The following is a 14,057-nucleotide window of genomic DNA, read 5'->3' on the forward strand; positions in this document are numbered from 1 at the left end:
TTTACCATAACATGAAAAGTATCAGAGTTGAGAATTAGTTAATCTAACAGTAAATACGATTTACTTATTATTTCTGTGAACAATTGAGGACAATAAATCTAACAGTAAAAGTATCAGAACTGAGGATTAGTTAATCTAACAGTAAATACGATTTACTTATTAGTTAGTCTAACAGTAAATACGACAGTAAATCTTATTTCCAAAATCAATTCATCCAACCAGGCTTAGTACAAACCAAGTACGAATCTCCAATCATTCTTTCCCTTGTTTTTTTTTTTTTTTTTTTTTTTTTTTTTTTTTTTTTTTTTTTTTTTTTTTAACTAAATAGCAACACAGCCATCAATATAAGATATAGAATAGTCGTTTGATTTGTTCTCTTCAGGTTCATCCCAAAGACGCGTCTATTTCAAGGATTTTATTAATTATCATAATAATTAGTAATAACCAAGAGACAACGAAACTTGATTTCTCTTCTACCTCTTTGACGCCTGATTAGCTTTTTTTACCTACCACTGCACATGACTTGTTTTGTGTTGACCTGGAGAGCAACATTACTTTATGCTCGTTGACTAAGACATAGTCCAAAATGTTCAGTAAAATCTAAGGGCATGTTTGGTAACATTTTTGTTTTTTGCTTTTTTTTTTTTTTTTTAAATAAAAAAATTGACCGTTAGGCAAAAAACGTGTTTGATAAAATTGTTTTTGTTTTTTGTTTTTTAAAATAGGGGAGAGAATAAAACAAAAACTGGAGAATAAAAAAAAATTGTTTTCAAAATTTTTAAAAATAAAAACTCTCGATCGTCTCTTTATTTTCTTAAACGAAAACAAAAACGAAGAGGTCTCAGATCTGGGGTGCTCGGAATCGGACGACCCAGACCTTGGGTGGTGCTCGGAGTCGGACGACCCAGACCTTGGGTGGTGCTCGGAGTCGGACGACCCAGCCTGGTGGTGTTCGGAGATCCTCGGTTCCGTCTCGGGCGGAGCTCTCAGTTTGAGGTGGTTGCTGCGACCCACCTTCGAGGTTAAGAAGGCGATGCAGGTCTTGAATGGTGTATGTGTTAAAAAAAATCATTCCTAAGCAAAAGTTTTACTCAAATATGGTCTCAGTCTTTTTTTTTTTTTTTTTTCATAAAAAGTATGGTCTGAGTGGCGAAAACTAAGTACTGCATAGGCCATCCCTATTTTTTTTAGAAAAATTAAAACAATATTTATACAGATCGTTAATAATTACATAGTATTTTTAACTACATAATATGCACATTTTTAAATAGTTTTTACCCTACTTAAACTATATATATACACATATATATACAAAATTTATATTACCTGGCACTCTCATCTTAAAATTCTAGTTCTGCTCTTACTCTCGGTACGTATCTCATTACTGTTTAAATTATCATTTTTTTTTTTTTATTGAAGTTACAAAGTTTATCCGTTTTTTGCGCCATAATTAATCATAATAACATTTAATATTGATACAACTGTTGTATAAATTCTATAATCGATATTTTTAGTAATTTTTACTTGTTATTTTACCAAAATGAGTATAATTTAAAAAAACAGATATTTTGCGTTTAATATAGTATTTTCTCTAAAATAAAACACACACTAATAATTTAATAAAACAAAAACACTCTAATAGTACTTTTTTTTGTTGAGAAGTTGTCCAATAGTACATTATTGTAGCATACATATCGCGTACACACATACGCACGTAAACGTACATTATTATTATTATTATTATTATTATTATTATTATTATTATTATTATAGCTTACATATTGCGAACAGACAAACACTTCTTAATTTTGTCGTCTATGTTTATATCAAAATCATCATCATCATTATTATATAGATAATGGTCCCTATTTCCAGCCCTCCAGACTTTCTTCATTCATTATAGACGGAGACATTAGGGCTTGGCTCAAACTCTTGAGCAAATGACTAGTGATCTTTGGCATGGTCGGTCGATTTTAGGTCGTTGGGATAGGCCGTGACATTAGGGACGGGCTCAAAGTCATCGCTGAAAGCGCTTCGATCGTTAGGATAAGCCGTGACATTGGGGACGGGCTCGATGTCATCGGTGAAAGCACTTCGATCGTTAGGATAAGCCGTAACATTGGGGACGGGCTCGATGTCATCAGTGAAAGCGCTGCTCGTTTTGGTGTTGTGATGAGATATCAAGCCCTTGATCGCCTTTGGCATGGCTTGATCTTTCATCACCTCTCTCCAATACTCGCCTCCCGGGCCATTTCTTGATTCCGTAGTGCTACCAGTAAACTGCTCCAAAATTAATTGTAATAATAAACTACATATGTGATGTAGTAAACTCATAAATACTACTTACCAAAAGGATTGCAAAGATGGCTAAGATCACGGTGCCAACGGATTTCATGTCTACAAATGTTGTTTGAAGCTTGGTTTCTGCAAATTTGATCGGCTTTGCAAAGACGATAAGAGACTGCAAAGAGAATCAACCCAATGAGATTATGAGTCATGACATGTTTGTTTGCAGATACGTTATTACAACAGAGAGAAGAGATAAAGGAGGAAAGTTTCAACTGTATCATTAACGCAAGGTTGAGTTTGATACAACTGAACTCAACAAACAGCTCTAACTAATCATAATCATATCAAGCTAGCTGGCAAATTATGATTCTCTAACACACTTATATCATCTTAATCTGATGCTTAAACAGTAAGATCAAAATCTCATGAAGTAACACCAAAGTGATTCTTTCTATTCATCAATTGGAACAATTGTATACATACTAACTCAGTATGATCCGATTCGCAATGGCCGACTAACAAAACGAAAGTACAATTGCAAAACGAAAAGGTCCACTTTAAGAATATGAAAAATGCGATGGAAAGTGTATAACTAAAATGAGAATTTCATTTTCCTTCGAAAATCAAATAGAAAATGAGAATATCTCCAAATTTTTCTATGAGAGGATCATATTTGTGTGTTTCGTCCAGGGACTGAGCCAGAAAAGCTCAATAGGGGGCTTATTTGAAAAAAAATATTTAGATGGGCTAATTAAAAAAAATCATGGTAAAAATGAATTTTTTTATAAAAAAAATTAGTCAAAAGTGTAAATTTTTAGGGTAAAAAATGTAAAACTTTTTAAAAATTGGCAAAAAAATGTAAATAAAAAATATTTGAGGGGGGCTAATTAAAAAAATTCATGGTAAAAATGAATTTTTAAAAAAACTGGGTCAAAAGTGTAAATTTTTTAGGGTAAAAAATGTAAAACTTTCTAAAAATGGGCAAAAAATGTAAATAAAAAAATTTGAGGGGGGCTGGAACCCACCCTGAACTTGAGTTAGCTCAATCTTTGGTCTCATCGTTACTTTCCCGTCAATTTTCTCTCATATTTTTCATGACTTCCAAACACAATTAGAATTTTTATTTTTTTCTATTATTTTCTCTCTTATTTCCGGGTTCCAAACGGAGCCTTATTATTAGTGTTTTGTATATTGTCATACATTTTTTTTTCAAACTTCTCCCACTCATGCCGACTAAAATAATCGACATTATTATGTAGTTGATAAGAAATTGACCCCTCCTTCCTTAGTACGTAAAGTCTCAATAATTTCATGGATATTTTTCTTATAGTAATATCTTCGTCAAATATGCTCATCGTGATCTTTCTACGACGAGCTCAAGTTAATAAGCTTATGACATGCTATTTTGAAAACGGAATGACAAACAAAGTTTAAAGATAAGCTGAAACTCTGTCTACAAGTACATACAAACGGCCAAGAACGCGATCTTATCTTGGACCCTAATAATGCTGATGAGATATATCTTCGATCCATTCCTTGGCTTGGCCCTAGGATTTCTTAACTATTTTTTTTTCTTGTGATTTAAAATATTAATAAAAAAAATGTTGTGATGTGATTGTATTGTATTTGTTGACCTGTAAAATTAGTACAACAATATCTCACGAAAATACACAGACTCCGAGTACAAGGGCTCCGAGTACAGAGATGATTTAGGCAAGACTTTCTCTTTATACAGACGAATCTAATACAAGAGAGCAGTGTTTTCTAGAGGTTCTAAGTGAGAGAAAGTGAGTGAAAAAGTTCCTGCTTAGTTCTGTGCCGTAGCCTCTATTTATACTCGTCTGGTGTGGCCTCGTGGTCGTGTCTCTGGCGGTTATTCTGGGGAACGTGGGGTGATCAATCCCACGTTCTGGACTGTTTTGGGTAACTGCCTCTTACCTCTCGCTGAGGTGGACGGTTAATACTCTTCGTATGGTTCCTGAACCGTCGGGGTGTGCGTTTTAGAGTTTGAAACATGTTTTCTTTTGGTTTTGACTAGTCTTTGACCCACGTTCTTCTCTTTTCTCCGAAGTTCTGATCGGTGGGTTTCATTCTTAACTTATGAACGGTTCGTTCCTTTTCAATGGATGGTCCTTGGGTTTACTTAACCTGAGCTCGGTGCTGGATTCCTCTTTCTGCTCGGGAGTCCGACTATTCTACTCGGTGTCCGACTAATTTATCCCGTAACAGCTGCCCTCCAGTTTCTTAGTATTATTAGCAAAAATGGTAAGGAACTATTTCGGTTTTACTCATGACCGTGTTCATCTTTGCTTATTTGTCTCGGGACGATCCGAGTAGAATTCTACATTCTTTTCTCTTTTGCAGGACATCGTACGACGTCGTTTGTCTTTTGGCATTGCTGAACCGTGGCGTCCTTTTGCTTCGACGGTCAGATGTGTTTGGCTTCTTGGACAAGCTTAATCCTCGCCGTTCGTGTGGTCTTTATATAAGGCCTTTTCTCAACTTTTGGCTTCATTTTGCTTTTTCGTCTAAATTTTAGTCTCGAAGCGTTCTCGGCTTGATCTGTTTATTCAGACTGTGCTCTTAGCTTTCTCGCTTTTTGCTCGGATCTTCCGATCTTCAATTTCGCGGGTAAGGCTTTTTTATTATTGATCTGATGCATTTTTCTTTGTTTTGAGATCGTTATTCGGTGATCTGTATATTCATTTATTTCTCGTATTCGGACCCTTCGGACTTTAGGGATCTTAGTTTCTCACCTTCCTTAGGGCTATGGGCGGATTTGCGCGTCCTGATCTGAGTTTCGACTCTCGCGTCGTTCGACGGTCGGAGCCTGATCCCGATAGCGTTATCTTGTCGGATGGGTCCACGTTTCCTTTCCTCAGGAGTCGCGTTTGGTACCATGTTCCAGAGATACGATGGGACCGCCCTGTAATGGCTTACGATGAATCATGCGTGTATCCCAGTCCTGAGTCCGAGGGGGTTGATAACGAGAAAAAGGTTTTTGACTCGTCTTCCCTGTCGTGTAGGGATACCATGGTTTTGGAGATATCGTCTTCGTCCGCTTCTTCGAGGGAGAGCGGGTCGGAATCTCGTGATTCGACGAGCCTATCTTTTTCGCAAGACCGAGGAGAGGGCTCTTCTCAAGGCATTCCGGGTCCGAGTGGGAGGACATTTGGGGTCGATCTCCCAGAGGAAGAGGACGAGGCCTTGGTCTTTGAACGGAAAGAGGGCCAGTTTTCGGCCAAGGTTTGGACTTCTCGGGTTACCGAGAAATATATACAAGAGCTGAGGGAGGAATTTGAGATAGCTGATGGAATTATTATCTCGGCACCTTTAGAACATGAGAGGGCCGATCAGCCTCCTGCCGGGAAGATAGCGTTCAATAAGGCTATTTTGAACGTGATCGGAGGGTTGCCAATGCATCCTCTAATTTCCCAGTTCGTTTCTGACCTGGGTTGTTCCCCTACTCAGCTCGTCCCCAACGTGTATAAGATTTTTGTTGGGATGGCCGTGCTATGGGCGAAAGTCTATGATCGCCCTGTCACTTTGCAAGATTTTTCGCAGTATTACTCGTTTAAGTCGGCTCCAGGGCAGCATGGTTACTATTATGCTCGGGCCAATGATGATCAGTCTAAGGTGGTTACTCGCCTTTCGACCAGCCAGAAGAATTGGAAAGACTATTTCTTTTGGGTTGAAGGGAACGCTTCTTATGAGAGGTGCCCCATAAGGGCTTCGTTTTCGGAACTGGGTGTGACTCTGGTTCATAATTCTTATTTGATAAACTGGGGCCAGGTTTTTGTTCTGGTTTCCTCATATGTTTTATGTTTAGTTCCAGGTTCCCTTCCACAATATCCCGAGGACGAGCGACCACTTCACTCAGAGGTCTTTGATATTTCAGAGGCTGATCGGTCGACATTTGTGTTGTCGGACCCAGACCTGCTCGACCAATATTATTATTACCCATATTCGAGTGAGTATTCTATTTGTCCCTTATCAACTTGCATATGTTCCAGTCTTTTCTCATTTTCATTTTTGTTTCTTAACAGAGATTGCCCAGATGGCGAAAAAGAAGTCCGCTCCCGAGCTGATCCCTCCCAATCCGAAACGTGTTAAGGCTTCCAAGGCTTCGGCTGCCAGCAAGCGGGCGGCCTTGTCTACTTCGAAGGTTTCGGAGCCTCCGAGCTCTTCTCCGGTGAAAAGCCTGGCCGAACCTTCTTCTGCCTCTGACCCTCTGGCTCCGGTTGTTACCTTCCTTCATGAGCGTTTTCCTGCCGAGAAGGTCCAGGAGGTTCTCGGATCCGAGCCTTTAGAGAGGCTTAACCAGGCCACCGACTCGGTGGTTTCGGTACGTTTTTACTCATCTAGTCGGCATCTTTTCCCTTTCTTGACAATATGTTGTGGCTAACCTTTTGATCATCACAGAGTTTCGTCAGCATGACCGGTCTTGTCGGACTGCTAGGCTCCGAGCTCACCTCTTTGAGACAACGGAATGATCGATTTCTCAAGGAGAGAGATGCGGCCAGGGACGAGACAGCCAAGGTTCGGTCAGAGCTTGCCCGGAAGTTCCGAGCAGATCTTGAGGCTGCTCGCTTAGCGGCGGTGGAAGAGTACAAAGCTTTCGAGGACTATCGCGACATGCGCGATGATCTCTATACCGCTGGAATGACCGAGGCCATTCGGCTCCTTGGTCCGAAGAATCCTACTCTGGATGCGACGGACCTCGATCTCGACTCGGAGTCAAGAGCTAGCGATGATTTGGGTGGAGGAGGCGACTAGGAGTAGAACTTGTATTTTATTTTTGCTTTTCACTTTCTGTTAACCCGCTCGGGTTTTGAACAATTGATCCGTGGTCGGATCTTTTATTATGTAATTTTTGTTTACCCGTTCGGGTTTTGAATAGTTGATCCGTGGTTGGATTTATTTTATAATAGTTTCTGACTTTGGCAAAAAAGAGTAAACAGTATTTCTGAAGTTTGGCAAAATAAAGTATAACTAAGTAGATTTTCTTTAAGTTTTTAAAGCAACTGAAACAAGTGTTTGCTGATTATCCTGCCTCCTAGTTTACTTTGCCAAGAGTAATAGAAATTATGCGATTTAAACAACGAGTATTGGAGCAAAAGATAATTAACTTATGAATTTTGAGAGTACGTGCGACCAAGCCGCTTTTTGAAATATAAAAACAACACTTGCGACCAAGCCGCTTTTTGAATATTTAACAGATAAAAAACTTTAAACGTAAAATCGGCGAAGGTGCTCAGCATTCCAGGGGTTTTTCTCCATTTCACCGCTCAACTGTTGTAGTCGGTATGCCCAATTTCCGAAGTCTTCTCGGATTATGTAGGGTCCTTCCCAGTTTGCGTTGAATGCTCCCTCCTGGTGGATTTTGGTGTGGAGAAAAACTCTTCTGAGGACTTTTTCACCGACTTTGAAAGATCTTGGTCGGACTTTCCTGTTGAAATACCGAGTAACCTTTTGTTGGTTAGCGAGATTTCTTAATCTGTATTTTTCTCTTTTTTCTTCTAGCATGTCTAGGCTAATTTTTAGAATGTCGTTGTTTACCTCTGTTGAGTAGTTTTCTCTCCTCACCGTTGGTATCATGACGTCGGTCGGGATGGCCGCGTCGGACTCGTATGCGAGGGAGAAAGGCGTTTCGCCAGTTGCGGAGTGCTCGGTGGTTCTGTATGACCAGAGGACTTCTTGGAGCATATCCACCCACTCTGACTTCTGTTCGTCTAACTTCGTTATTAGGCCGTGTTTTATCGTTTTATTGACGGCCTCCACCAATCCGTTGGACTGTGGTCTGACTGGAGTAGAAAAAACTTTGTTAATGCCATATTTTTCACAAAAACTTTTGAAGGAATCACAGTCGAACTGAGTTCCGTGGTCGGATACAATTTTGACTGGTATTCCAAACCGAGTAATGATATTTTTCCATACGAATTTCTCAATCGCATGGGCTGTTATTTTATTTAAGGGCTCGGCTTCAACCCATTTTGAAAAGTAGTCAATGGCCACAATCGCGTACCTGCATCCGCCTCGGCCTGTTGGCAAAGCTCCGATTAGATCTTTGACGCATGAGAGGGAGATGAATGGATTAGGTGGAAGCCTCGGGATGTTAGAAAACTTTTGACATTTGACGCATTTTTGTGTCATGCGCCGAGCATCGACTTTGACTGTTGGCCAGTAGAGTCCCTGCCGGATGATTTTTTGTGCCAATGCTTCGCATCCGATGTGGCTTCCGCATATCCCTTCGTGGATCTCTTTGAGAGTGTACTCGGCTTCGTCTTCGTCTAGACATTTGAGTAGAGCCTGGGAAAATCCTCTTTTGTAGAGACTCTCACCTTCTAGGAAATATCGAGCAGCTCTGAACTTCAAGCTTCTAGCCTCATTTTTCTCTTTGGGCAGAGCTTCGTGCTGCAAGTATTCCCTGATCGGAGTTTGCCATGACTTTCGTTGATCGACCTGAAGCACATGGGGAGCTTGCTCAATGCTAGGTTGCCCAATTTTGATTACTGGGATTGATTCCGAGTCGGATCCTTGAGTAGCATGCTTCGTTAATGCATCGGCCTCTTCGTTCAGGGCTCTGGGGACTTGGGTGATTTCGCAAAGTTCGAATTTGCTTGCCAGGTTTCTAGCTTTCTCGGCATATAGCGACATCTTTTCGCCTTTTGCCTGAAATTCACATTTCATTTGATTAACAATTAACTGAGAATCCGAATATACTTTGAGCTTTTTTATTTCTAAATCTTTTGCTATTTGTAGCCCATGTATCATAGCTTCGTACTCAGCTTCATTGTTTGAAGCATTAAAATCGAATTTTAAAGCGAATTTTACATTGTCACCTTATGGACTGGACAGCGCAATTCCGACCCCGGACCCCTTTTCGTTGACTGCTCCGTCTACATACATATCCCAAATTGGGAATTCAGCTGGTCTGTACGTGAATTCTGCAATGAAGTCAGCAACTGCCTGCACTTTAATGGCTGGTCGGGGGCTGAAGCGTATATCATATTGTGTCAGCTCAATTGACCATTTCATTAGCCTTCCGGATACGTCAGGTTTTTGTAGCACCTGGCGCAGTGGGAAATTGGTGAGGACTGTAATCGGATGCGCGAGGAAGTAGTGTTTTAGCTTCCGAGAAGCAGTGATGAGGGCGAAAGCAAGCTTTTCGAGTTCCGGGTATCTTCCTTCCGCCTCGTTAAGGCGCCGCGAAGTATGATAAACCGGGACCTGGTGTTTTCCCTCATTCTTGATCAGAGCTGAACTTACTGCATGCTCCGATACGGCTAGGTAAATCTCCAGGGGCTCTCCTTCCTGCATTTTTCTTAAAGTCGGAGACCATGCCAAGTGCTCTTTTAGAGACTCGAAACTCTCGTCGCATTGCTTGGTCCATTCAAATTCCTTGGAGCCTCTGAGTACATTGAAGAAGTGAACGCTTCGATCGGTAGACCGTGAGATAAAACGACTCAATGCAGCTATGCATCCTGTCAATTTTTGCACTTCTTTGATGTTTCGTGGTGGTCTCATGTTCCATAGGGCTGTGATCTTCTCTGGATTCACTTCGATGCCTCGTTCATGAACGATGAAACCTAAAAATTTACTTGCAGAGACACCAAACGTACATTTTAGAGGGTTTCGTTTCATGCGATATTGCCTTAGAAGTTCGAATGATCTTCTAAGATCATTCGTATGCTCATCTATTTTTCGGCTTTTAACTAGCAAGTCATCGATGTATGCTTCCATCGTAATCCCAAGTAATTCAGCGAACATTCGATTTACTAATCTTTGATATGTTGCTCCAGCATTTTTTAATCCGAAGGGCATTACTGTGTAACAGTATAGCCCTCGATCAGTTATGAATGCCGTGTGATCCTGGTCGGGACCATACATAGGGATTTGATTGTAGCCATAGTAGGCATCCATAAAACTTAGAATTTCATGGCCTGCTGTGGCGTCTACTAACTGATCTATTCTCGGCATAGGGAAACTATCTTTAGGGCAAGCCTTGTTCAGATCTGTAAAATCCACACAAGTTCTCCATTTACCGTTAGGTTTCTTGACCAGGACAGGGTTGGCTACCCATTTAGGATATTTAGTTTCTTTTATTGATCCGTTAGAAATCAGTATGTCTACTTCTTCTTTTAGGGCTGTATACCTTTCGGAGTTTAAAGCCCTTCTCTTTTGTCTGATAGGTTTTTCTTTAGGATCTATATTTAACCTATGACATGCTATTTGAGGATCTATCCCCGTCATGTCGGACTGTGACCAGGCAAATATATCTAAGCTATTAGATAGGAGAGTAATTAAGTTACTTTTGGTACCTGATTCAAGATATTTCCCAATCTTGAGCTTCTTCTCAGGTTGTTTTGGATCTGGAGCGACTTCCTCGACTTCGTCTCCTGGGCCAATTTCTTCTCGGCTCGGAAGGCGTGGGTCGAAGTCTGAGTCGATCATCATAACTTTGTGGACATCTTTGTCCTGACTCTCTTTGAGATAATTCGCATAGCAGCTCCTTGCGATAGCCTGAGTTCCGACTATTTCGCCTACCCCGTGTTCGGTAGGAAATTTCATCTTCAGATATTCTACGGAAGCGATGGCCCTGAGAGACTGCAAGGTTGGCCTGCCAATGATCGCGTTGAATGAAGATTTTCCGGGGACCACCACCCACGTCGTGTTTGTGGTTTTGCTCTTCGGGCTTTCTCCCACAGTTATTGGGAGTGGTACTACTCCTTTTGGCTGGATTGAGTCTCCTGTGAAACCATAAAGATTTTCAGGAGAAGGAGCTAATGCATCTTGCTTAAGACCCATTTTGTTGAACGTGTCTTCATAAAGCACGTCGACAGCACTCCCAGTGTCCACCAATATTCGGTGTACATTCCTGTTACCGATAAGAGCTGATATGACCAATGGATCGTTGTGAGGATACATCACCCACCGAGCATCTTCTGCCGTAAAGGTGATAGGCTCCGAGCTAGGTTTGGCTATCTTGTTAGGCCTCTACTCGGCTGTAAACAAGATTTGTCGGGGACCTGTGTAGGCTTCTCTTACATAGCTCTTTTGAGCGCTCCTTGAAGTTCCTCCCACATGTGGTCCTCCGACTATGAGTGAGATTTCAGCATACGCATCACCTTTCTGTTCCTCTTGTTCCCCTTGCTCGGCCTTGAATTTCTTCAACGCTCCTCTTCGGATTAGAGCTTCTATGGCTTCTTTGAGGTTGAAACAGTGGGCAGTGCGGTGACCGATGTCCGCGTGGAAAGCACAATATTTTGTTTTATCTCTCCTTGAGATATCTTTCTTGATCGGCCTTGGCTTAGGGAAATCTTCCTTGTCCTGTGTAAGACTAAATATCTCCTCTATCGGGGCATTGAGCTTATGATATTTATCGAACTTACTGGAAAAAGGTTTCAGAGGTCCTGCTCCCGACCGGCTCTTTTTCAGTGGGCGGTTGTCCTCAGAATGTCGTTCCTTGTGCTCTTCTCGGTAGCTTTTTGGCGGCTTTGCTTTTCTTGCCGCCAGCCTTGCTTCCTCCGCGTTGATATACTTCTGAGCTCTCTTCAGAAAATCGTTGTAATCCCTTGGACTAGTCTTCTGAAGTGACCACCAGAATTCTGATTCTGTTCGGACGCCGGAGGAGATCCCGAAGAGCTTAAAGTCTTCGTTCAGATCGTCAACTTGAAGAGCTTGCTCCGAATAGCGATTAATAAAATCTTTTAGAGATTCGTCATGGGCTTGTCTCACCGCTAGCATCCTTTCTTTGGGAGTTTTCCCTGAGCTGGAGTCGACAAACTCTTCCATGAATTTTCTGGATAGCTGTTTCCAGGATCCTATGGAGTTTGGCTTTAGTTTTCTGTACCACCTTTTGGCTGAGCCAGTTAGAGTGATAGAGAAAGCTCTGCACATAACTTCTGGTCCGGCTCCTTGCAGCAGCATCCAAGAAGAAAAGGTGTCTATATGGTCTCCCGGGTCGGTCTTTCCATCGTATACTGGAATGCTTGGCATCCTGAAACGATCGGGCAACGGGTGTTCTAACACGCGTGCTGTGAAAGGGGAGACATCTTCTCCAGCTTTCGGAATAGACTCCTTCTGACCTAGGGCTACCTCTTCGATTCGACGTTCCAATCTTCTAAGATTTGTTTCGTTGGTGCTTGCACTGTCTTCGGTCTCCGAGCTTTCTAAGCTGTGCCTGAAAGTGCTTGAATGACCTTTGTCCATGATGGGCTGGTACCGATCAAGAATCTTTTCCTGACTGTACTGCTCCTTCTCGGACTCAGAATCATCTTCCATCCTCTCATACCGATCTCTAGCATGTTTCCGAGGTTTCTTAACCTGCGGATCCTGCCCGATGGGTTCTTTCCCTGATTGGTGTGAGGGTTCTTCATCTGGGATCACTATCGCGCTTCGCAGTGTGACCTTTTTCGCCTGCAGCCTTCTCTTCAATTCCCTGTTATTTGCCTCTAAGACCGAGAGACGCTCTTGCATCTGTCTGAATTGTTCTTCGAGCCTGGGTTCCGGAAGAAGTTCAGCTATTTCTTCCGAGGTGAGAGGTAGGGTGCGGTTATGGTGCTCTATCTCCGTCTCCTGGTTAGAGACGGCGTTCACGGGTGCGGACGAACTAGCCATATTCTTCAGCTGGTCCCCCTCCTTCTAGCGCCAACTGTTGACCTGTAAAATTAGTACAACAATATCTCACGAAAATACACAGACTCCGAGTACAAGGGCTCCGAGTACAGAGATGATTTAGGCAAGACTTTCTCTTTATACAGACGAATCTAATACAAGAGAGCAGTGTTTTCTAGAGGTTCTAAGTGAGAGAAAGTGAGTGAAAAAGTTTCTGCTTAGTTCTGTGCCGCAGCCTCTATTTATACTCGTCTGGTGTGGCCTCGTGGTCGTGTCTCTGGCGGTTATTCTGGGGAACATGGGGTGATCAATCCCACGTTCTGGACGGTTTTGGGTAACTGCCTCTTACCTCTCGATGAGGTGGACGGTTAATACTCTTCGTATGGTTCCTGAACCGTCGGGGTGTGCGTTTTAGAGTTTGAAACATGTTTTCTTTTGCTTTTGACTAGTCTTTGACCCACGTTCTTCTCTTCTCTCCGAAGTTCTGATCGGTGGGTTTCGTTCTTAACTTATGAACGGTTCGTTCCTTTTCAATGGATGGCCCTTGGGTTTACTTAACCTGAGCTCGGTGTTGGATTCCTCTTTATGCTCGGGAGTCCGACTATTCTACTCGGTGTCCGACTAATTTATCCCGTAACAGTATTACTCACACCGTTTCATTTTGGTGTCTTGTCCATAGAGAACGAAATACATTATTACAGCAATGATATTTTAACAAACAAAAGATTTTGAAGTATATATATATATATATATTGCGTATACTTAGCTGAGAAAGAGATGGAAGATATATAATTTTAGCATATAATGTGAAAACTCCAAATGTGCTTTAATTTACTAATCATGCAAGTAAATTTATTATAATTATTTAGTGAAATTTTATGGTCACGTTCATTCATGTTACGTGTGAGTTTATGAATAATACATTATATTAGTTCAAACACTAATTACAAAATTTAGTTTATGACTTAAAAAAATCAATCATATGACAATACCGCAAACTGTTTGAACTAAAATATTATGGGTCTATTAGGTAAATAACCACATTTACAATTTGATATTGTTAAATAGTCAATGTTTCGTAAATCTTAAGTAAATATTCACTTTCATATATTTACGTACGTAAATTTAAGGTAAATAGTCACTTCTATTTA

The 14,057-nt window shown here is 41.3% G+C and overlaps 1 protein-coding gene across 1 annotated transcript; it reads right to left on the reverse strand.

Moving 5' to 3' along the window:
* Positions 1 to 1,821: 1,821 nt before the first annotated feature.
* LOC149387509 (organ-specific protein P4-like) lies at positions 1,822 to 2,436 on the reverse strand. Its single transcript, XM_089623073.1, has 2 exons — positions 2,348 to 2,436; positions 1,822 to 2,280 (listed from the first exon to the last, which is right to left on the reverse strand). The coding sequence occupies exons 1-2, from the start codon at positions 2,393 to 2,395 to the stop codon at positions 1,945 to 1,947; spliced, it is 384 nt and encodes a 127-aa protein (XP_089479199.1). The 5' UTR covers positions 2,396 to 2,436; the 3' UTR covers positions 1,822 to 1,944.
* Positions 2,437 to 14,057: the final 11,621 nt, after the last annotated feature.

Source organism: Urtica dioica, chromosome 8 (genome assembly GCF_054948205.1).
Source record: "Urtica dioica subsp. dioica isolate 48M chromosome 8, U.dioica_male_clone48M_v1_H2, whole genome shotgun sequence".
NCBI lineage: Eukaryota > Viridiplantae > Streptophyta > Magnoliopsida > Rosales > Urticaceae > Urtica > Urtica dioica.

Excerpts from the sequence above, each read along its gene's own strand:
- LOC149387509 (XM_089623073.1), bottom strand. The coding sequence starts at position 2,395 with ATGAAATCCGTTGGCACCGTGATCTTAGCCATCTTTGCAATCCTTTTG. Across the intron at positions 2,281-2,347 it reads CCATCTTTGCAATCCTTTTG|TTTACTGGTAGCACTACGGA; the intron begins GTAAGTAGTATT and ends ATTTTGGAGCAG.